This window comes from Lutra lutra, chromosome 14 (genome assembly GCF_902655055.1).
Source record: "Lutra lutra chromosome 14, mLutLut1.2, whole genome shotgun sequence".
Classification (NCBI taxonomy): domain Eukaryota; kingdom Metazoa; phylum Chordata; class Mammalia; order Carnivora; family Mustelidae; genus Lutra; species Lutra lutra.
In genome coordinates, this window is record NC_062291.1 from 50,122,608 (window position 1) to 50,145,162 (window position 22,555).

Genomic DNA, 22,555 nt, shown 5'->3' on the forward strand with positions numbered 1-22,555 from the left:
GGGGAGTGATTGAAGGGGAGAGCCAGGTGGGTAGGGGGGCGGATGCTTGGCTGGCTGGGTGGCTGGCTGCTAGATGGATGGATGGATTCGTGAGTGGATAGGTGAATAGATGGGTGGGGGATGTCGGTAGAGGAAGGATAGATGGGTCAGTGAGGGAAGGATAGATGAATGGATGGAAGGTTGGACAGCAGATTTATGAAGGAAGTGCAGCACCTCTTGGTGGCCCAGCCTAGGGCGTTGAGGCAAAACTTGTGCACTCTACAGAGAAAAAGAAAGCATCAATGATCAGTCAACCAGCCTGCAAACACAGAAACTTCATTCTGGGAACCTAAGAAGAGAAAGACCTCAGGAAGCTGGGAGCCAATGAGACTTCATGGATGAAGCCCAAACTCTTGTAGGTGTCCTGCATTTACATTGTTAAAAAACAGTAACAACAACAACAACTCCTAATTTACAAATTCTTTGTTTGATAAATTATCCCCCAAACAAAACTGCCTTTCAACCTTCCCAGTCCACTTCTGAGCTATGGGGTGGGAGGATGGGCACCTTAGAAGTGCTGGGCCCTTCCCCACAGCTGAGTCCATTCCCCACTTTCTTCCCCTGGGCCCTGCTGCCAGTGGGGCCTGCCTTTGGACTTCGCCTTGAAAGGCTCTCTGGGCAGCCTCCGTGTGCGGTCTTATCCAGAGCATCTGTGCCACAGGAACTATAAGACTCCCAGCCCAGGTAGGTAAGGTGGAGAAAAAAGTACAAGTCCCTCATCTGAACGAGGAGGGCCAGCAAGCCTGGAAGCCTGGCTTCTCTGGCCAGGGGACCAGCTGCGCAGGCAGCAGGCCCAGAGCCCCCTCCATGACCTACAGCAGTGCTTAACCTCTTTCCTCATCTGCAGAGGCCCCGGATCCTGCCCCACCCCCCCATGTGAGGCTCCCTCCTGGGACGAAGGCTCCTCAGTTCCTTGTCTCCCCCCACCCCCAGCCCATTCCACCTAAAACAGGAGGAAGGGTGCAGGCGCTGGGCTTCTGACTGGGCGGGAAGAAGAAGAGGACTGGGGATAGTGGGGAGAAAGATTGTCTCTTCTCACCTTAGGCATGACCAGACTTTTTCTGGAAGTTCAGGGTTGGAGCAAAGGTAGCATTAAAATGCTTGTGGCAGAAAGGAGAGAAGGGGGGGGCGGTGGAGATCATCGTTCCCAAACCGCTTTAATGCACCATTTCACACCACAGTAAAACTCTGTAGTAATAAAACTCAAGAAATCCCCTCACTGTGAAAGTGCGTGATTCTAGAACTTGCCTTCCCAATACCCTTCTCTCCCTCTGCCCACATGTCCTGGAGGCCCAGGGAGAAAACCCACAGAGAGGAGCTCCTTTGTGTTGTGAAGAGTGTACACTATGGAGTAGGGTTACCAGGCTCAGCAAGTAAAAATCCTGGACACCTAGTTAAACTTGAATTTCAGATGAACAACGAATGATTTCTTTTAGTTTAAGTATGTCCTATGCAATAGTTGGAACATATATACCAAAAAAAAAAAAAAAAAAAAAAAGACTTGTTGCTTATCTGAAATTTAAATTTAACTGGGCTTTCTGCATTTTATATGGCAAACCTGCTCTTCCGTCCTTCACCAGGAACAGTCCTACTCCAGAGCCAGGCTAAGATGATCTAAATCCTGGCTTTGCCAAAGAGCAACTGCGTGACCTTAGCTCCCAAATCTGGGGCATGGTGTGAGCACTGAACCCACCTCAAAGGTAGTGGGAAGATGAAAGAAGTGAGGGGTGCACAGCACTGAGTAACACGTGTGAATGTTATTTATCCTTAAAGGGTTCACCCTTCCCATGACCCAGGGGTTTGTGGTAGAAGTGGGTGCACGCTCCCAATTCTAGAAACTTCTGCAGCTCCTAGGCTGAGATCAGTCTATCCACATGCAAGGGTAACAGGAAAGAGTGAGGTGGGGTTAGGAACAGCAGAATAAATCTGGACCTGACTGCAGTGATTTTGGTGATGGGGTGCAGAAGTGAGAGGGTATGTGAGAGCACAGACCTGACCCCTCAGAGCCCTTGGGTCTGACTTTTCCTAAAACATTAGCTCTGCGCATCCAATGCTCCTGCAGGATGTCCCAGAAAATACCACCCCTATTTTAGGAGTGTCCACAAGGGAGAGTCTTTGGACAGAAGATCTGGCTGGCTGGATTTGGACATTAGCTATGGTAAGGCTTGCCTCTGTATGTGCCCCACAGCTGGCCAGGACCCGGCAACAGAGGAGTTGCCAGGAGCATCCAGGAGCCCTGCATCCAGAAGCCCTGACTCAGCTTCCCTAGGGTTCTTCCCTCCAGAAGGAAATGAGGCTCTTGGAACTGGCTCCCGAGGCCAATTTGGGATCTAGTTGAGGAAACCATGGCTAGACTGATAGATGCTGAGCCCCAGTCCTGGGCACAGGCCTCCAAGAGGCTCCCATGAAAGTGACTTACATCCCTCTGCACACTCCCATGTTGTTCCAGAATCTGGAAAAGCTATTCTAGAGAGTTGTGCCTTTGCCCCTGGCCAGCTCTTCCATGTTGGTCAAGGCCTTCAACCACTCTGAGCTTTGGGCTTCTAGTCTTCAAAGCTGAGATATGAGGGCCTATTCCATAAATTCTGTCTCTGGGAGAACAAAATGTAACCCATTCAGAGCAAGTAAGCTGAAGTCCTATCATCCTGAGAGCCTTCTCTGGGCCAGACGGCTTCACACTTAGTAAATCCCAACACCAACCTTGAGAGTTAGTGTAACTGTTCCACCGGTGACAGCACCCAGCTCTGAGGATTTGTTTTTCTCCCTGGGACTCCCAGTTCCCAGGGTAGAGTACCTACTTGTGAATCCCAGTGTGGGGCGTCAAAGGTGAGAGAGGGGAGGTGGGAGGGCGGGCGCAGGCAGACAGCGGTCTCCTGGTTGTGCCCCTTCAGGCCTGCACCAAAAGTTGGAGAAAGAAGACTCATGGTTGGGATAAGAGAGCTATGGGGAAGGGGGTGGGGTGGGATCTCAAAGGTCCCCACAGGGGGACCTGAGCACTCATAGGTAAGCATTCTCTAGCCTCTCCTGATGGCAAGGGTGAGAAAGAGGCCATACCTCTCTTGTGTGATTTTGTCTTACCACTCTGGGGCCAAATGGTTTGTTTGTAAGGGAGGTGAGTAGTATCAAATAATACAAAAAAAAAAAAAAAAAGTTCTTTATTTAGACAGCATTTTCAAGCTTCAGATCTTTGTGTACGACTGTGGATTTTTGCTGTATCTCCAACCAACTACAGTACTGGCTGCTATTAGTTTAAATATACTTGCTTTTTAAATCATATATTTTTAAAAAATGAAATCAATCCTGAGCCATATCTGAAATGTCTGCTTTAATGTACAAGATATACTTTTTTTCTTATTACTTTTAAAATAAAATATATAAATCTGAATTTCTTACAAATAATGTTTTCAAAAGACCACCTGAAGTCATCTTGTCAGTTACACACCAGAAAACAATGAATCAGAGCAAACCTTCAACCTTGTACTGAAGTCCTTCCCTGAAAGGCCAACCATTGACCTCTGAAGCAATGAGCAAGCCAGGCCGAGGGGCAGAGGAGCATGGGCAGGCACATGAACTGGGCACTCGGGGTCTAGAGGTACACCTTGACAGCCAGACCCCTGCCTGCCTCCCACCTCAGACCCAGCATGACTGTCGTGTTTCTAAAGAGCAGCAAATCAGGGTGCTGAGCCAAGAGAGCCCTGGGAGATCTCACTGGGAGGGGGAGCTTGCTTTGGGCCTTGATTGAGGAACTGAGTTTCCTGGCAGAGAAAGAAAGGTGGAACCTTGGAAGTGGAGACTGTGGCACCAGCAGAGGACAGAGGAGCAGGGGTGGTGGGCTCTGCTGTCCAGAATTTGGGAGGCACCCGTATGGCTGAGAATAGAGCTCAAGCTAAAAGGCACAGTCTGGTAGCCCATGGCCCCCAAGAGCATTGGCCAGTAATGTTTTAAATTCAGATAGTTTGCCGACTGAAAAACTGGAGATTTTATCTAAAATGCAGATTCCTGGTGTCCCTACGTAAAATCCTAACTCATTCCCCTTCCCTCTGCTCCATTTTCCCATAGCACCTAAGAACATTCTATAGATTATGTGTCTAATTACTTACGTTTTCTGCCATTTTCTGCTCCCTCCTTCTTCCCACCCCCTCCCATGTAAACTCCAGGACAGGAGGTGTGGGGTTTTCTTCTTTCTTTTCTTTTTTCTCTTTCTTTCTTTCTTTTCTTCCTTTACTAAAGTACTTCAAACACTTCGCCAGTGTCTGGCATGTAGTAGGTGCTCAATAAGGATTTTAATAAATTAATGGAGGAAGCAGCAGGCTCTGATGAGTCCCACACTAATGTCTATCCTGGGGTGGCAGGGCCCAGCCAGGCAGGAAGCCTCGGCCCTAGCCCACGCAGGCCCCTCTCCAGTGACTTCCTCAGCTGCAGGGACAAAACCCAGATTGGAGGCAAAGAAGCCAGTGAGAGACTGGCATTTGCTTTAGCGGGATTTGCAGGGAAGGTTTTGCACAGCTCCCGCCAGGGTCTGGATTCCAGGTTCCAAGTCTCGCCAGCTCCAGGCTTCTTGATTTACCGCCCTGCATCGCAGCTTTACTAGGCTGCGCTGGGTTCGGGGGGAGGGCATGAGCCTTGGTCCACCCAGACCTCGGGGGCGGTGGGCAAGCGGGGTTGGGATGCAGGACGTGGGGACAGGCCGGGGTTGGGGGGTGGGAGCTTGTGCTGGAGACTTTGCCACCAGAGGGCGCCCGAGCTCAGTCGGCGAGCTCTTTCTCCTCTGAGGCCAACACAGGCTCACTAGTTCGCAAATACCCACCGAAAAGAGTGGGAGCCGAGGAATGCCTGAGGACTGTATTCCCCACTGGATTGTTAGTTCTTTAATGCCAGGAACCAAGCCAGTGCGTTTCCCGGCTTTACGCCCAGTGCCCAGAAGTGAGCTCGGCCTGGAGTAAATGAATGAATAAATGCAAGTTCCCAGTGTGTCTGGGCGTGAAAGTAGTTCTGGAAAAAAGACACAAAAGACACCTATCCTCAGGACCTGAGTCCCAGAGCTTTTACAGCTTTCTGCTGACTGCCCCCTCCTATCGCCCCTGGCTGGAACTGCTGAGCCCAGGCCCCGCGGGCCCCGCTCATTCCCCCTAGGGTCCAGACTGCGGGACTTCCCAGGTACAGAGAGCTGTCCGTCCCTGATATGCGCTCCTTGGATGGGGCCAGGTACAGAATCCACACCACTAGGGAGAAAGGGCAAGAGGAGGTAGCTGGAGCGTCCTGTGGTCACCAGTGAGGCCCCAACGCGTGCTCCTCTCAACCCTGTGCCTCCTGGGCCGCCTGCCTGCACCCATCCCTGCTAGCTGAGGCTGTCTCCAGGTGTCCAGGTTGGGGCACCGCCTGCCAAGAGTTCAGACACCGCCCGGGCACGACTCTTTTTGTGGACCAGGAGGGCCGATGCCAGGAGTAGTGTCGAGGGGAAGAGGGGGAGTTCTCTCAACACTTTGGGTCGCGCAGGACATTCATTGGGAGACGGAGAAAATGATGAAGTTTAAAAAATTATTCTAGCTTCCATTTATTAAGTACTATGTGCGGGACTCAATGGTGAGCACTTCACGGCAGAGAGAGGAGTCCCAATCATTTCCCCCACTTACTCTCGGCAGGATGGGGACTGTGGTCAGCCCATTTCACAGTTGAGAGAACAGAGGCACGGCGAGCCAAGTACTTTCACGCCTACTTAGAATTCAGGTTAAATTCATGGAGCCCCTGAGTGGACTGCTTTTGTTTCCTCTGGGCAACATGGCCTTCTATTTTAGAGTCGCAGTTTTACAGGTGAGAAAACTGAGCCTTGGCTACTAAGTGATGGCGTCGGCTTGGGATGGGATTCGCTCGTTCTGCAGACTGGTCTCCTTCCCTTGGGTCAAGCTCGCGGGGCCGCAGCGCAGCGATCCCGGGCCGGTGGTCACCTCCAGGTTCTAGAATCCAAAAACGGGACGGTCGCCCTTGGCTACCTCAGGCCTAACCTGCACACATCCTCTTGCTTATCATTGCTCCTCATTCGCTTCCCGCCTCTGGGACTCCGTCTGTCCACCTGCTAAGTGGGCACAATAACTAGCCTTGAGCCCATCTCAGCGCGCTGCTGGGTTCCCTCCTTGCAGGTCGAGCCTGACAGAGCAGGGCCCCGCGGAACCGGAGGAGGTCAGAGGCCGGAGCGCACCTCCTCACCGGCTGCACCCCGGGCGCAGAGGGGGCGGGGAGGGGACAGGAGCGGCGGCCGCGTGGGAGGGGGACGCGCGCCCCAGCCCCCCGCCGCCGCCCGGCTGCCGCTCCAGGCCCGCCCCTCGCCGCGCGCCCCGCCCCACCCCGCCCCTCCCCGCTCTCCCCTCTAAAGTGCCTGGAGCGCGCCTCCAGCCGCCGCACTTTCACTCTCCGCCGCCGCGTTCGCTCCGCGTCCCGCCTGAGTCCGCCTCCCGCGCGCCGGTGCCATGAATGCCAAGGTCGTCGTCGTGCTGGCCATCGTGCTGGTTGCGCTGTGCCTCAGCGACGGTGAGTGCGCTCCGCGGCGGAGGCGTGGGCGCCAGGCTCCGTGCGGGACCGCGGCTCCTCTGCCTGCGCCCGCGCTGTCCCGAACGGACCCAGTTCGCGCCGCTTTGCACTGGGGAGGTCGAGGCAGCCGCCTCCTTGGCGCGCGCTCCCTCGGGGTGCGGCGCTCAAAGCGCAGCAGCACCACCCGCGCTGAAGCTTCGCACTCCGCCTCGGGACTCGGGTCCGGGACGGAGAGCAGCGGCAGCACAGGGTCGGGCAGGGTTCCCTGGCCGGGAGAGCTCCGGGAGCGCGGGGAAGCAGAGCGGAGTCGGCAGCCGCGGGCCCCGGGGGTGGCGCGCCCACCCTTGCCCAGCCGGTGATCTCCAGCGCGCGGCTCGGTTTCTCGAGGGGAAGGGACTCGGAGGGAGGCCCCGCGGCGCGGGGCGCGGATGATGCCTGTGCGAGAGAGCGCTTCGCCAAGTCTGCCTCTCTTCGCGACGCGCGGGCGGTGGCGGCGCGGTCAGGGGCTGCTGCGCCGCGTCCCCTCCATGCGAGGCTGGTCCCCTCTCCGCACCCACCCGAGCGAGGTTTCGCGGGCGAGCCAAACGGAGCAGCTGTCGGGTTTGCACCACCCGCCCGCCGCGCTTCTGCACAGCCCCGCGGTCCGCAGGGACGCGAACGAACCCGGGCGCGCGTCCAGCCTGCTTCCTGGCCTCTTGCCGGGGTCACCGAAGAGAAGCCCAGGGGCCGCCGGGGTCGCTCATCCCCTCCCCTGCCCCCCAAACACACCTGCAGCCTGGCGCCTTTGTCACCGTCCAAGCCATCGCTCTTACCTCGGAAGGAGCGCGGCAGCCGAGTTCCGTCGCCAAGGCCTTAGGCCACTGGGAAAGGTGGTGTCCTGTTTCACTGGGAGAGGGGGATCCTTTTTTTTTTTTGCCTTCTGAAGCTTAAGAGAAATCTGGCTGTCCTGTCACAGGACACCGCTGCTGCAAACCAAAATAAAGTGGTCTTTAAACACACAAAACAAGCCACGTTGTTAGCCAGGCCACGCAGTCCTTTCTTGGCTGCGAAGTTGCCAACAAACCCTGCAAAGGGCTGAAGGACGCTGGGAGTGCTCTTGGGGCAGCCACGGTCCAGACAGGGCCTGAGCCCCCACAGCTCTAGGCTGGGTTCCAGCTGCAGACCCTCTTCTGCATCCTGGCAGTGGACTAGAAGCCAGGTGGGTGAGGTGAGGGTAAGGTGAGCGAATGTGGAAGCAGGGCCCGAACTTCCAGGGGTTCACAACTGACTGCCTGGGGAGTGTTTTTTTTTTTTTTTTTTTTTTAAAGTGTAGTAAGTTAAGTGGCACCTGGGTGGCTCCGTTGGTTAAGTGTCAGACTCTTGATCTCAGCTCAGGTCTTGATCTCAGGGTGGTGAGTTCAAGCCTGGAGTCTGGGTGAGGGGTGGGAAATGTAGCGAGTTGCTGGGCAGAGCTGCAGAGGGACAGGATGGAAGGCAATCTGGATTTTACCGCCCAGCTGAAAAAGTATGTGAGGCTGACTCTCCACACTGACCCCCAAGGTCATGGGGGACACTGGTTTGAGCATGTTAATGCATGTTAACTCAAATGTTAATTTGAGTGTCTGGTGAGAGAGGAGCTGTCATTGGGCACCTCTGTAGAGAGATGGTGCTGCCCCCTCCTTCCCTGGGGAGCTGCCAGGACCCACTCAGGTCATTGAGTCCTAGGCACAGCTGACCTGGAAGGAGCACAGAGGGAGTGGGAGTCTCATTAACAGAGTCATCCTGACCCTTGGAAGGGTTGGTTGCTTGCCTCTCTGAGCTGCCCTCTTGGCAGCCAAGTGGCCAGGACAGGTCCCAGGCTGGAGGCTGGTCAGCTTCTCCTTGCATTCATAGGCTAGAATGTACTTTTTGACCTTCTGGAGCCTGTGTGCCCATACTGAGTTCCAGAACTGACCTTGGAGACACCCTTGTTTTCAGGGTCAGGCTCCGGTTCCTGCCCTCCCTCCACTGGCTGACCTCAGCCAAGCAGCTGGGGCCCTGGTTGCCCTGGGCTTTCAGGAGTTAAATCCGGGGTGGACTCCACTCTGAGACCTCATTGGAGAAGCTGGCCAGGGCTCCTTTCTGTGTTAGCGTGGAAGGTTCGCTTGGAACTGCTCTTGAACAGAGCCAAGTTCACCACTTACGGTCTGGTAACATCTGGGCGAATCACCTACACACTGAGTCACCTCCAAATCAATTGGGAAAGTTAGTAATATTGACAAAAAGCTGGAGAGGACACAGGTGGACATAGCACTGCTTTTAGTAAGAGCCGTTGGTGCTCTGTCACTTTAAAAAAAACCTGTTGAAAGTCCCCCCTTGACAGGCAACTAACTGGGTCCTGGGAGCAGGAATACAAATTGCCTTTGAAGGAAATGGATAATCCCAGGGGGTAGAGGGGGGAAAAGAAGAGAAGAGAAAGCCTGTGTTTTGAGCTCAGAATCAGCTCTGATTTCTGGCCTGATCTCCACGGGTTGGTTAGCCGACCCAGACTAGCTTCCCTACCCACCCCTGGGAGAACAGCAGCCCCCACCAGCTGCAGCACTCACACTGTGTACCTTTCAGCTAGCTGCTGCTCTGGGCTTGGGACCCCCCCCTGTGTCACCACCCAAGCCCAGGGCTTCAGTCCCTACTCGGCTCAGGGGGACCCAGGAGAATTCCAGGGAGACTGGAGGTGGGACACTCAGAGGAGAGACTTCCGACTTTTCCTTTACACAGTCCACCCAGCCCCTAGCCCTGGGGTCCCTTTCCCAGGCGATCTAGTTCCAAGGCAGTATGGGCAGGATAGTAGGAGCTTCCCCTGCAGGGATTGAGTGCCCTGGCTGAAGGCCAGACCCCAGCAGAGACTTTCTGGAGTCACTTAGGTATACAGCAAAGGCTGCCCCAGGTGCTCTCCAGTACCCTGAGTCTGAGCACCATGAAGCTAGGCTCTTTCCTTACCAGTTTTTAGGGAACCACATTTGATCCTAGAGGGCTGGGTGGTCTATTTTTCCTGACTTGTTGGCCGAATAGGCTGCTCTTTGCAGGCTCTGCCATCTCTCAGCTGAATGCAGCCTTGAGAAAAATGAAGAAGTCCCTTACTCACAAGGTTTCTCGCAGCTTCCCCAGCTCTCTTGCCCCAAATTGCAGAATTTCAGGCCCAGCAGAAGGCCTCTGGGAGCTCTGTAAAGAGCAATCCTTTTTTTTTTTTTTTTTTAAATCTCTGGACTAAATATTCTCAGACATACATTTAATCCCTGATGAAAGGATCCACAAATTCAAATAATTTGGGGTATTAAGTAGGGCTTGGATAAAATCTGCAGGGAGGAAAAAAAAAAAAAACCACGATGATCCCAGCCCCCTCTAAGGCTTGCAATCCTAGACTTAGAGGGTGAGTGGTGAGTTCTGCAGGAGCCCTTTGCTTATTTAAACTAATGAGTGTCAATTATGGCATTTTGCAAATTGGTGAATTGGCAAACAAAGAGGTAACATAACCCAGGAAGCTCTAGCATCTCTGCACAATGAAAGCCACCTCTGACTCCAGCCCTGGTAAGCGTCCTGCCTTCAGGGGAGTGCTGGGTTGTGGGGGGGGGGGGGGCTTGGCCTGCCCTCCGGGGACTCCCAGGTAGAAAGCCTGCCAGGATTCTTTTGTGGTTGCCTGGGTTGAAGGTGAATGAGAGGGGAGAAGATTGCAGGAGGGGGAGGCCAGCATTCCCCTGGGGAACTGCAGTGGCTCCTGGGACAAGAGGGAGCCCAGAGCCTCCTCCTTCCCCCTCCTCCTTCCCTGAGTATGGAGGCCTTTCTTAGTTGGCCCTGGAGGAGTTTACTTTGCAGAGATTACCTGGGAACCCCAGTTACCTTAGACTGAAACAATCCTTTCCTGGGATTAATACATTTGATCTTTAGATGTCTGAGCAAGGAGCCTCTTTTAATTTCCCAGGTTCCTAGAGTCCAGCACTCTGCGGTTCCATTTGCCTTCTGGTCCTGTGGAAGCTGGGCTTGCCCCGTCTCCCTTTCCTCCTGCCCCAGGGGCTCACTGTACCACCCAAGAGCTCTTAGCAAGGATGCCCCCGTAACTAGTCCCATGGCTCTTGATCCTAAGCATCCATTCCTCCACCTTAGCCCTCAGCCGCGGACCCACACGTGCATATATCCCCACAGTCCAGCAGGATCGTAACAAACCGCCCTGTTTTCACTACCTCTTCCAGGGAAACCGGTCAGCCTGAGCTACAGATGTCCTTGCCGATTCTTTGAGAGCCACGTTGCCAGAGCCAACGTCAAGCATCTCAAAATCCTCAACACTCCGAACTGTGCCCTTCAGATCGTGTAAGTGTGAACATCAGCTTCAGGAGGGTTACATCTAGTGGGCATCGTAGCCCCTAACTCCAAACTTGTCAAAGCTAGAGAATCGACACATGCTGAGCGGCTGGCTTGAACTTGGCATAATTAGAGGCAGCTGCGATGACCAGGAGGCCTTTGGGTACGCCACCGTGCCAGAGTTTCAAAAGCCACTCTTACCCTTGGCGCCCTGCTGTGCTCCAACTTGTTCTTGCCTCTTTTTTTCCCAAATTTTCTCCTTTAGCGCAGGAGAGGGAAGGACCATGGGATGCCTTCAGACTAGAAACGAGGAGTTTCTGCTGAAGTCCAGTAAATGAACCAGCCCTCTGCAGGTCATAGGTGTCTGTCCTGCAGTTCCCAGACTTTGGTGTTCTAGATCCTTCCTTTCTCACATGCAGAATCTCACAAGACCCCAGTTCAGGTTAAGTGGTCTTTAACCGTTGGGTAAAACTCAAACTTTTCGGCTCACTTAACTGCTTTGTCTCGAACACAACAAACGAGTTTTTGTTTTTGCTGGTGGTGATGGTAACCGCTTGTGTTTGCTGTCATTCGTGTGGGAAACGAGACAAATGAAAATCCCCCCCAGACAACACATGAAAACCTCTCGCCAGGTGCAGGAGTCTGGGTGGGGTTCAGCGAGGGAGCCTTGCACGGCCGCTCACTGCTTGGCCCTCGCGTGCTCAAGTTCACCCCTGCTTGCCCCTAGCGAGTGTGGTCAGGGGTCTGGACGCAGGGGTGCTGGGGCTCAGGGTCTCTGGTGGGGACCTTACCTCCTGAAAATTCCCAGCGCTGAGAATGGGCTGGGGCCACAGCGGTGGGAATGAAACCTGCAATTTGAAGGTGAAAATGAATCCTTTGCTCCCCTTTACCAGCTGTTTTGAAGTTTGATTTTGTCTTTTTTTTTTTTTTTTTTTTTTGCCAGCCTTGGCTGCCTTGAATGTGTTTGTCACTTACAGAATGTTTTAGGCCACTGGAAGATGAATGTTTCTTCGCTGACTTTGTTCACAGTCAAATACTCTGCTTTCAGAGGTGTTTTGTCAGATGTGGAATTGAGCCCCATAGACCTGCTTTGCAGTTTGCATTACGCCGGGACACCTGCTAGGAATGCACCTCAAAGTGAAAGAGGCAGCCCTGGGCAGACACAGAATCACCCCCTGCCTCTCCTGATGTCAGTCACTTCACAGGCAGGCTGCAGGATTCCCGTGGGTATCCCCAAGCCACTGTGCCAGCCTGAGTTGTCCTCACACACCCATGAGTGGCTGGGCAGGAGTGTCCTCAGGCTGCTTGAGGTTACTGGTATCCAAGGCTTTATGGAGGGAGACCCGGAGAGATAAGTCCAGTCTGCCCCCAGGAGGTGTCTGGTGGGGAGGTGTGACTGGAGCCGAGAAGTGGGAGGAAGGTGCCCTATGAATTTTTAAAAAGCAAATGCAACCAAGGAGCGTTCAGTAAACTTGTAAAATCTTTCTGGAAACCACTTTCTGGCAAATTCCCTCCACTGTGCCTCCCTTCACCTGCATAGTCCTTCCCCCACTGTCCTGTCACCCTCTACCTGCACTGTACCTCCCTCACTGTCCTCTCCCCCCCCCCCCGATCCTCACTGTCCCTCCTTCACTGCCATGTCACCCCCTACACGCACAGTCCCTCCCCGACCTGAGCTGTCCCTCTCCCACTGTCCTGTCACCCGCCATTCACACAATCCCTCCCTCATGTCCTATCATGCCCCACCCCCACTGTCCCGTCACCCCCATCCACACAATGCCTCCCTCACTGTCCCGTCACCCCCATCCACACAATCCCTCCCTCACTGTCCTGTCACCCCCTACCTGCACTGTCCCTCGCTCACTGTCCTGTCACCCCCCCACTCTCACTGTCCCTCGCTCATGCTCTGTCACCCCCCCACTCGCACAGTCCCTCCCTCATGCTCTGTCAGCCCCCACTCGCACGGTCCCTCCCTCATGCTCTGTCACCCCCCACTCGCACGGTCCCTCCCTCATGCTCTGTCAGCCCCCACTCGCACGGTCCCTCCCTCATGCTCTGTCACCCCCCCACTCGCACGGTCCCTCCCTCATGCTCTGTCGCCCCCCACTCGCACGGTCCCTCGCTCATGCTCTGTCACATCTCTTCCCCAAACTATTCCAGTCCCTCTTTTCAAATCTCCTAATTCCGGGCTTACTCTTAAGTCGGTCTCCCGTGAACTTTCAAGATGATCCATCCAAATAAAAGTCTGCCTTTGTCCATCTCCAGCCTCAGTCCCCGTAATCTTGCAGAGAAAACCCCACTCTTTTGCCCTGACATCCGGCCACCTGCTTCTCGGGCAGCCCACCCTCCTCCACGCCCTCAGTGCACGTACCCCCCTTTGATGCCTTTGCTCTTGCTTCCCTCCCTCTGTATTCCACCTGCCCCGCCCCTCCGTGTTCTCCCAAGGCCAACTCACACGTTCCCCGGCCTGCGCTCTCCCCAGACTCCCCTGTGAAGGCAAGTTCCACCTTCCCGTATCTGCCGGGGGACTCGATCCGCTGCTAGGGATGGGATTCCCCACCTTGAGTTCCTCCTGAACCCGAGCCTGCCAAGGGGGTCCCGGTGCTGACGCGGGCGATGAGCCCAGTGCCCAGGTCACGACGAGCCCCCTCGCGCTCAGCCTCATACTGTCACCTCTTCCGTTCTGGCAGGGCGAGGCTGAAGAACAACAACAGACAAGTGTGCATTGACCCGAAACTGAAGTGGATTCAGGAGTACCTGGAGAAAGCTTTAAACAAGTAAGCACATCAACCAGAAAGGACTTTCCGCTAGATCCACTTGAGGAAAGCTAACACCGTACGGCAGATGGAGGGCGAGGTGTGGGGGCGGAGGGCCTGGATGGGGAGGACCAGGTGTGCCTGGGGGGCAGAGCGCGGACCTGGGAATGGGCTTGAGGTCTGCCCAGCATGTAGAACCGCATTTATAGCGTCTGGTACGATCCTGCAGCTTCTGTTCACCCGTGCCCCAGACCCTCGTGCATTGGCTGTTTTATAACTGGGGTTTTTCTAAGAAATCATGTTGTCCCAACAGCATTTCCCACTGACCGCTCTCTTCCGATCATCACAACCCTCATCATTCCCATTATCTTTTTTTTTTTTTTAAATCAGTGATTGCTTCAAGATCTGTATTTGGTTTTGCTTTGGAGCGTTTCTTCCTTGCCCCCGGGGCCTCTGGGCACAGTCAGGTGATGGCCAAGCATGGAGCTCAGAAAAGTGCCCTTCCTCCAGACTCACAGGCTTGGAGGAAGGCGGAGGGCAGCCTCCGCAGGGGGTGCCCCTCTGGGAATGACATCCCCCTTCCCATCCCCCCCACCCCCCCACAGGTGACTCAGATACTGGTTAGTGCTAGGCAGCGGCCACCACATCCACCTACTCTTTCGAGCTCCATGATTGGCTCTGTAGGCTCCATGTAGAAGCTCCTGTCACTAGGGACTGTGCTCAGAGACCCACTCCCGGCCATTCCCAGGCCTCTCCCTGCCTCCAGTAACATGCTTCCTCTTGCTTCGGCTTCTCATTTCTGTACATGCTCAGTGGGGAGGAGGGTGATTGCCAGGGCGCCGCCCTGCAGCCCCCTTCTCCCTTGGCCCTCCCCTGCACCACCCCTCAGGCCCTCTGTGAGAATCTTCTCTGGCCTTCTCTGCAATGTGGCTGGCCCTCTCCTGGGGTGGGGTGCGGGAGATGATGTCTCCACCTTCCCTCAAAAGGCCAGTTTTGCAGAATCAAATGCAGTTTTCAATCTGAGAAACTTGTTTTGAGGAATTCGGTTTCTGTGATTGCCTCTGAGGTTTTTATAAGCCACGGAGAGGCTCTGCACACTGTGAGGGCTCTGCAATCAGAAGCAAACAAAATAAATGAAGAAATGAGCCTCTTGCCACGAACCCCTCCTCCTGAAACCACGGCAGGTTTTCAGTTTCCAGGCAGAAACGTTGGCAAGGTGACATTTCCCTACATCAATGCGATCCACAGATGGGCCTGGTGGTATTTGTAACTTTTTGCAAGGCATTTTTTATATATTTTTTGTGCACATTTTTTTAATGTTTCTTTAGAAAACAAATGTATTTCAGAATATATTTATAGTCGAACAATTCATATATTTGAAGTGGAGCCATATGACGGTCAGTAGGTTACATTTCTCTATTCTCTTGACCCACTGGCAATTTGTAAAGAAATATATATGATCTATAAATGTGATTACAGCTTTTTAATGTTAGCCACAGTGTATTTTTTCACTTGTACTAAAATTGTATCAAATGTGACATTATATGCACTAGCAATAAAATGCTAATTGTTTCATGGTACCGACCTCCTACTGGACGTGGGAATTTATTTACCGGAAGTAAAATCCATCAGCTGTTAGACACGGGGCTCAGATACATTTGTAGAGTTGATGGAAGTTGATGGAGGTTAAGGTGGCCTGCTGGGTGGGTGCCTTAGGTCCCTCCTGCCCACTTCACTTGTGAGTGTGGGCCTCGCTCAGGAGCACATGAGAACTACAACTCAAGTTTTTGTGCCTTCTTTTTTTTTTTTTTTTTAACCCAATAGAAACAGCAGTGCCAGTTTTCTGAAGAATAATATTTGACTCACTAATTCCTCTTCCCTTTCCTCCTCTTCCTTGGTTCTCCTAACATCCCCCCACGTAATCTCCAGAGACTCAACTCTCATAATATCCAGCTTTCACATTTGCCCATGTAAAAATCCCATAATTCTAGGCCATGGTTAATAGCTTTCACAGGAACAGGTGGCTTACCCCATAAATCATTAAATACCATTCAGCTTGAATCATTTTAATGTGACAATCATGAGCCAGTTGCTCTAATCGAATTCTGCTAACCAGCTCTCTCCCTTGCTCTCCAGAACAATCCCAGTCATTCCCAGGGGGTGTCCCCAGGCATCCAGAAAGGAGAAGGTGGGATCAGGCCCACCTTCTTTCTCCTCTCCTGGATGGCCGCCTGAATGCAAAGCGTGATTCAGTCTGAAATGCAGGTATTTTCTGTAGGGACAGCAGAGTTCAGCTCTGCACTGAAAAAGGAAGGAGGCCAGAGGAGATGGGATTGAGGTGAGTTAGAAGGCCAAGTCCAGCCTGGGTCCTTCGCACCCTTTCAGATGTGAATGCCGTTCAGGGTTGAAAGCCTCAGGCAGGACCAGGCTGGCCCCTTGGCCCACAGCTATAGGCTATAACCAGTTCCCAGGTGTTCTGGAAGGCCGGCTAACATTTTTCTTTGAATTGGGGAAAATGTCGGATTTATTTTAATGAAGTACTGATGGACGGTGCTTTGCCCAGAGGCCTCCAGGCCTAAGACTGAAGCCAGAGTAAAACAGACACCCAGGGAAGTGTTAGAGATTGTGCAGACTGAAACAGACCCCTGTGTATTTCAACATCATTAATGGTTCTACTGATTTTATCTAAGGGGGCGCAGAGAAGAAAAAATGGGGAAAAAAGAAAAGATAGGAAAAAAGAAGCGACAGAAGAAGAGAAAGGCTGCTCAGAAAAGGAAAAACTAGTTATCTGCCACTTCGAGATGGACCGCAGTGCACGCTGCTCTTGTCTCCCCCGGCGCTTTGTAAATTTGCTCTAACCCTCCTCCAGGGCAGACCCCCTGCCTTCCAAGCAGGGGCTCAGACCTCAGTGGAGGAGCGGCGCTCCTGTGGCCTGACTGGCCCCTGTATTTATGCGCATTTTCAGGCCCTTCCTGGTCTGCTAAGTTATGAAGAAAGTAGTTGTGCAGAGACTGGGGCAGCGGTCTGGGGTGAGGAGGAGACTGTGCTCGAGACTCTGTCTAGCGTGGCCCAGGGTCTCTCCAGCACTGCCCTGGGCTGCCCAGCCTCCCACCCCGCCCTCCACTCCCCTCTCCGAAGGGCCGGTGACTGTTCTGGAGCCCACATAGCTCCACACATTCGCCATCTGTCTTCCTGCTGAGGCCAGGGTGGGGCTGCCCTGCCCTGCCCTGCCCTGCACGAAGCCGTGACTAGCCCAGCAGCGGGAGCCTCGGCCAGCAAGGGACATGCACCTCCTGCCCTCCCCTTGACCACGGCCAGTGCCACCCGTCACCGCCTTCGTGGGGCAGCTGTGGCCGTGCCTTTTGCAGGTGCTCACTGACTTTTTCCCCAAGTGCCTGCTGCCTGGCCCTCCACCCCTCTGATGCCCGGGGTGGGACTCGTCCGGCAGCCCCTCCCAAGACTGTGAGAGTGGCTTTACCTCCGAGCAGGGGTGCTTTCTGAACGCCAGGTGTGGAAGGTGGGTGGGAGCTCCACATTCCCAGGGAGCAGCTGTGGAAATACTTCTCAGGGAGCCTCTGGGCCCGGCAATTCACTTTACAGATTCTTTAAACGGGTCCCCAATGTGGAGGAACTGTGTGAAAGGCCTGTTTCTCCCACCCACCTCCTGCTGGGTGAGGCTCTGTGACCCTGTGCGATTAGGTTCCAGGACACAGCTGCCACAGCCCTCACTCATAGGAAAAATCTGCTTCAAGTGAACATGGTGTTCTAGAAAGTTCTAGAACTTACCTCATACCACCCACAGATTAATGTCTAAGATTTCTTGCCAAGTCTCTTTAATTTGGACCAGAAGAAGAGGATCCCATGGGAGAGCAAGGCCCTGATTTCAGTAATACTTTGAGAAAGGACACCTAGAATATCTGGGCTGTTCTCCCCATCCTCCTGTACCTCATAAATACTTAGCCTGCACCCCATGCCCTTGGTCGTAATTCAGCATGTGGACACAGAAAAATGAAGTGGTTGGAGGTCAGAACAGATGGAATGAGGAGAAGAAAATCTCAGGTCCCTGCGTGTCCCACTCAAACTGGAGCACTGTGTTCCCTTCTGCTTTAGTGCCATCCTCTGTGATAGCAGCGCAGAGCATGTGGCATTCCTTGTTTCCATCAGGGAAGTGTCCGGCCAGGACGCTGCAGCCAAAGACCTTTTAGTCCCTATCGCCATCCATTTATCCAGCCGACTCTCAGCCTGCACCCCTCTGGCCAGCCCTGCGGTCAGCAGACCTGCTCCCGGGCATGTGGGGAGCCCAACCCCTCTCTGCCTCGGAAGGCACTGAGCTGTTTGCTGGTCTGCCCCGGGCTGCAGTCTTCTGTGGAAGCCAGCAGTGGGCCTGGTCTGGGGAACCTTGGCTGGGGTAGCCCACCTCTTACATAAGCATCTTGGAGCCAGTCACACCTGAGGTCCCAGGCTCTCCATTCTTGATCCAGCAGGATTAGCACATCTCTGTGCCTATAGAGGGGTGGCAGGTCCAACCTGGACACCGCAGAGAGCTACTCGCCATCTAGCCGTGGAGGGCAGGGGGAGTTGCCATGGGGACTAAGACAGCTGGCCCCACATTAAGAAAAGCAAACCAGCTCCAGGCTGTCCTTCTATGACTCCACTGGCCTTGGGCCCTCACGCTACCTGACAGGCCAACCCCGTGTCCTGGAAGAGTGAAGAGCCGGCCTCCATTCCGTGGTGGGTTGAAACTAGGCAGTGCTCTCGAATGGCACTCAATCCTGGGCCCACCCCTGCGGTGCTGGCCCAGAGACCCTGGGGCCAGTCAGCAGGCTGGGGTGTCGATGGAGGTGGTTGATGGTGCCAAGGCCTCGGAGGAGCAGGCAGCCTCCTCCGGGCTGGGTGTGTGTTGGGGCCACGCTCAGGGGGCGGGTGCTGGCAGCCCTCCATGTGTGCTGGGCTCGGGCGGGGTGCCCCGCCTGCCCTGTCCTGTGACCACTGTGCCGTGTTGTCTGTCCACGCGCCCTTGTTTATCTGCTGTGCCCCATGCTGGCCGCGCCCTCTGTCTTCACTTCCCAACCTCCACCCCTCCCTCAGCTTCAGCCACCCCCCCACCAGCTGCCTCTCTCCCCACCCTCCCCCTTCCCAGGGCCTTGGAAAGCCGGCGATTTGGAAGTCAGGAGTTGGGGGCCCCACCGCCGCCGCGGGGGGCTTGGCGTCTCAGGCATGCAGCCTGGCCGCTGTGGGAACCCGCCTTAATGGTGTCTCCCTCTGTTCTTGTTAACAGGAGGTTCAAGATGTGAGAGGCGCAGGTGGGGTCAGACGCCTGAGGAAACCTTACAGTAGGAGCCCAGGTCTGAAAGCAGTGTTAGGAAGAGCCCGCAGCGGCTCCCCTGCACCCAGGCAGGGCCCAGTGCATTTCCAAGGGCTTCGTTCTGCACAGTTTGCCTTATTTTCACCATTTGATTATGTAGCAAAATATATGGTGTTTACTCTTCATTTAGTTTGATTATCCAATGTCACTGGTGACAGATAGGAACTTAGACTAAGGCCATTATTTTACTTGCTATCTTACGGTATCTTCCCCTTGGAGCCCCTCACCTGGCCCGAGGTTCCTGAGTGTTGTATCTCCCTGAGCTGTGCAGGCTGGGACCCCCGATCACCCTGTCCTAGGATGGAGAGCCACTAGGAGGTATCAGAGCCCACCAGCCTGGGCAAACCCTAATGAAGGCTGCCCTTGTGCAGGGGGTAGAGGAGGTAGGTTTAGAGGGCCAGGCAGAAGCCTCACCCTCTGCTGGAGTGAGGCCTGGGGTCTTCCCCTTCAGTGAGCATCACAGAGCTTCCCCCAGCCGAGGCAGGCAGGAGTGTGAGGCTGGGGTAGGGGGAGACACGCCCCTCATCCTGAACTCTTCTCTACATCCCATCACGTTCTTCTCATCACTGTCTCTCTCATCCATCATCATGTGTATCCAAGACTGTCTCCATCACCCCGGAAAAAGACTCTCTCAAGACCAAAGCTTTCATTTAAACTGGGCACCAAGAAGCAAATCAAAATGTCTCGTGTTACCATGTTCTGAAAATACTGTGCACATCTGTTGTCTTGTTCGGAATACCGTCTGTCGTCCGACCCTGTGTTCTTGTTCAAAGCCAATGTCCTCGCTGCATGCACTGTCAGCTCCTCGTATGCAAAGGCTCAGAGTCAGGAGACATCTTTTAACCAGGTTTCTGATTAGGGCCGTGAGCCTCCTGGGTGGACAGCCTGGGTTTCTCCACGGACCACAAACCCAGGATGGATCCACGGAGCCCAAGGGAATTCGGTTTTCAGCTGGGCTGAACTGTGAGGATGCCAGCCCTCCCTCCATGCTTCCACAGGTGTGAGTATCTCAGAACCACGGAGAGTTTTGTCTCCGTGGCGCCAAGAGCGTGATTCTTTTGGCCATCACATGAAAAGAATCCTCAACTCTTTTGGTTTTTGAAAACCCAATCCACAGAATAATGAGTCCTGGACAGGAAGATTCTTCCCCAGTTAAAATCTAACCTCATCTTTTTCCCCACTTGGCAATCCCATCATCTGCTCCCTTGTAAAGTGGTCTCTGGACTTGGCCGCTGGAATTGCCTTGTGCTTCCAGAATGTCCAGCAGGGCATTCCTCCTAGAAAAGGGGACGTTTGGGAAAGTAGGTTAAAACCTTGACATGTAAAGGGTTTCCCTTTACTGAGACCAGTTTGTAGAGTTGTACTAAGCAGTTTTAAAATACCACTTTTTGAACAGCTAGGCATTTGAGGGGGTTTTGCTTATTGTCTTTGTTTTATATTTCGTCTCACGAATACTTTGCCCCTTTGATTAAATAGCCCAGGGAAAATTTTTAAATTAAGAAAGAAAAATAGAAGGCCAAAACCAGGAAATGTATCCATCGATAGGACACTGTAAATACTCTACAGAAAGTATATTATAATAAAATAATCTTGAATTATAGATGTTTTAGATATAATCATCTTTGGGTTGTCAATAACACGTTTAAAGCGTTTCCATAAATATTCCTTTATATAGGATCTTCAAGGTAGAAAGCCAGTCCACCAGCCAAACAAAAAATGTGTATCTTCAAGTCAGTTATATTATATTGAATAAAATAGAGTACAGGGGCCTCTATAAGGAATAAAGAACTGATCTCAGGACCCTCTTCTGAAATTAAGTTATCACTGCAGGTCTCCTGAACTATACTATGGGTGAAATGATCGAATTTTCAGTGGGATGGGCATTTTCTAAGTAATCCAAGATAATTTAAAACTCTCATGGAAAATTTGGAACCGTCCTCCCCTGGAATCCATGAACCAGAACCATTAAATCTCTTGCTCCCAGAAAAACAAGGCTCCAAATCTTGACTACAGTCAAAAAAAAGAATCATTCCTTTCTCCCCAATAGAGGGAAAAATAGATAAGAGTAGAAACTGCAGGAAAAGTTATCTGCCTAACAATTGCCCTCCTTATACTCTGCTCCTGAACAAAGACGGCCTCTTGAAAGCAAATACGCATTTAAATAGTCTATTTGCAAAGGAAAAGGCTCTCTTGATCCCCTTTTGCTTTAAAAGTACAAGTCAAGTGCATTCATGGATTAGGAGTCCCCCCGGCTATTCCTCCCTGTCCAGTGCTGCTCGACCTGACCTTCCCTTGGGCTCCTTGTAACCCCCAGGACAGTCCTCCCCCTGCCAGCCTTTGCATCAGGACCCGGGCAGCTGTGGGGCCAAGCTGGGGACGGGACTCGTCGAAGTGCTGTGTGTTTATATCCGAATCTGCGCCATGTGTCGTGTGTACTGTTCTTTGTCCAGCCCTGCTCAGGTGCTGAGACCCCAGCGAGGAGGCTCAGGAGGGGGGCCCTCTGCGTGTGGGCCTGTCCTCCAGAGCAAGGAGGCTCAGCTTGGAGCAGACGGCCTAAATAGCAGAAGGTTGCAGCCCCCGCTGTGTGAAGCCCAGAGAACTCCTAAGAATTTTCATTGGATCCGATTTCACCTTCCTTTTCTGACTGCTGCCTGATGCTGTAGCATGGGCTCTGGGCAGGGAGTTTATCAGCCCCCCAAACCCCTGCCCCAGGGGGTGCACCCTTCCACAGCAGGATGAGAATTGTGGGGTCCCTGTACACATCCTCCCTGACCCATTCCAAGGGATCCCCTTCCCTGGGAAGTGCTCCCTAGAAACCTTCAAGTCCATAAGCAGACCACTGACACGGCCAAGTTGAAAAAAAAAAACAACCTCCCAAGCTACTTGTGGGTCCGTAACCTCGCTGGCGTCTCAGTCTCCAGGCAGTGATGGGTTCAGTGTTAAATGTGATGAATACTGTATTTTGTGTTGTTTAAATACATCTCCCAGATAATGTGAAAATGGTCCAGGAGAAGGCAGCTTCCTGTATGCAGTGTGCTTTTTTTTTTTTTTAAATAACAGATAACAACTCCTTTTGAGAAACAACCATTTCTACTTTGAAGTCATATCAATGAAAAGATGTATATCCACTTACAATTTTCCTAATAAAAACATGTATTCAAATGTAGCAGCCAAGACTTTGAAATTAGTGTTGCCATTCGACATTTTCCAAACTTGGTTTTTCCTCTTCCATCCCAGCACAGAGGAGTTCTGTAATCTTAGCTGCACTGGTTAGTGGAAAACAGGCCATTGCAATCACGCTAATCATAAGGAAGAATTCTGGGGGCATGCTTGCCTCGTCTAGTCAACTGATCCGTAGTGGGTGTGAGGGAAAGGCACTCTCTTCTCTTTGAATGTCCTTGGTTTTGCTGAAATCCCTTGTTAAAGGCAAGCCAGTCCTCTACTCCAGAAGGGATGGTTTTACACAAGGACCCACATAGTTGCCTGTCAGCTGTGGGTCAGGAAGCCTCCATTTGCTACTTTCAAGGCCTGGTGGAGGAGAACAGCAGCCCATTCCCAC

At 53.1% G+C, this 22,555-nt stretch overlaps 1 protein-coding gene across 2 annotated transcripts; it reads left to right on the forward strand.

Moving 5' to 3' along the window:
• The first annotated feature begins 6,409 nt into the window (after nt 1-6,409).
• Nucleotides 6,410-22,162, forward strand: CXCL12 (C-X-C motif chemokine ligand 12). Of its 2 annotated transcripts, none has more exons than XM_047701761.1 (4): nt 6,410-6,564; nt 10,767-10,884; nt 13,566-13,652; nt 18,910-22,162. In XM_047701761.1, exons 1-4 carry the CDS (start codon nt 6,504-6,506, stop codon nt 18,923-18,925), a joined length of 282 nt encoding a protein of 93 aa, XP_047557717.1. In that variant the 5' UTR covers nt 6,410-6,503; the 3' UTR covers nt 18,926-22,162. The 2 variants fall into 2 exon arrangements, with proteins under 2 accessions (XP_047557717.1, XP_047557716.1); XM_047701760.1 differs by lacking the exon at nt 18,910-22,162 and adding an exon at nt 16,322-18,903.
• The last annotated feature ends 393 nt before the right edge of the window (nt 22,163-22,555 follow it).

What these genes read in the sequence shown, in the direction of transcription:
- CXCL12 (XM_047701760.1), top strand. Translation starts at nt 6,504, where the DNA reads ATGAATGCCAAGGTCGTCGTCGTGCTGGCCATCGTGCTGGTTGCGCTG. An exon ending in TGCGCTGTGCCTCAGCGACG is followed by an intron (nt 6,565 to 10,766) that starts GTGAGTGCGCTC and finishes TACCTCTTCCAG; the next exon opens with GGAAACCGGTCAGCCTGAGC. An exon ending in AACTGTGCCCTTCAGATCGT is followed by an intron (nt 10,885 to 13,565) that starts GTAAGTGTGAAC and finishes CCGTTCTGGCAG; the next exon opens with GGCGAGGCTGAAGAACAACA.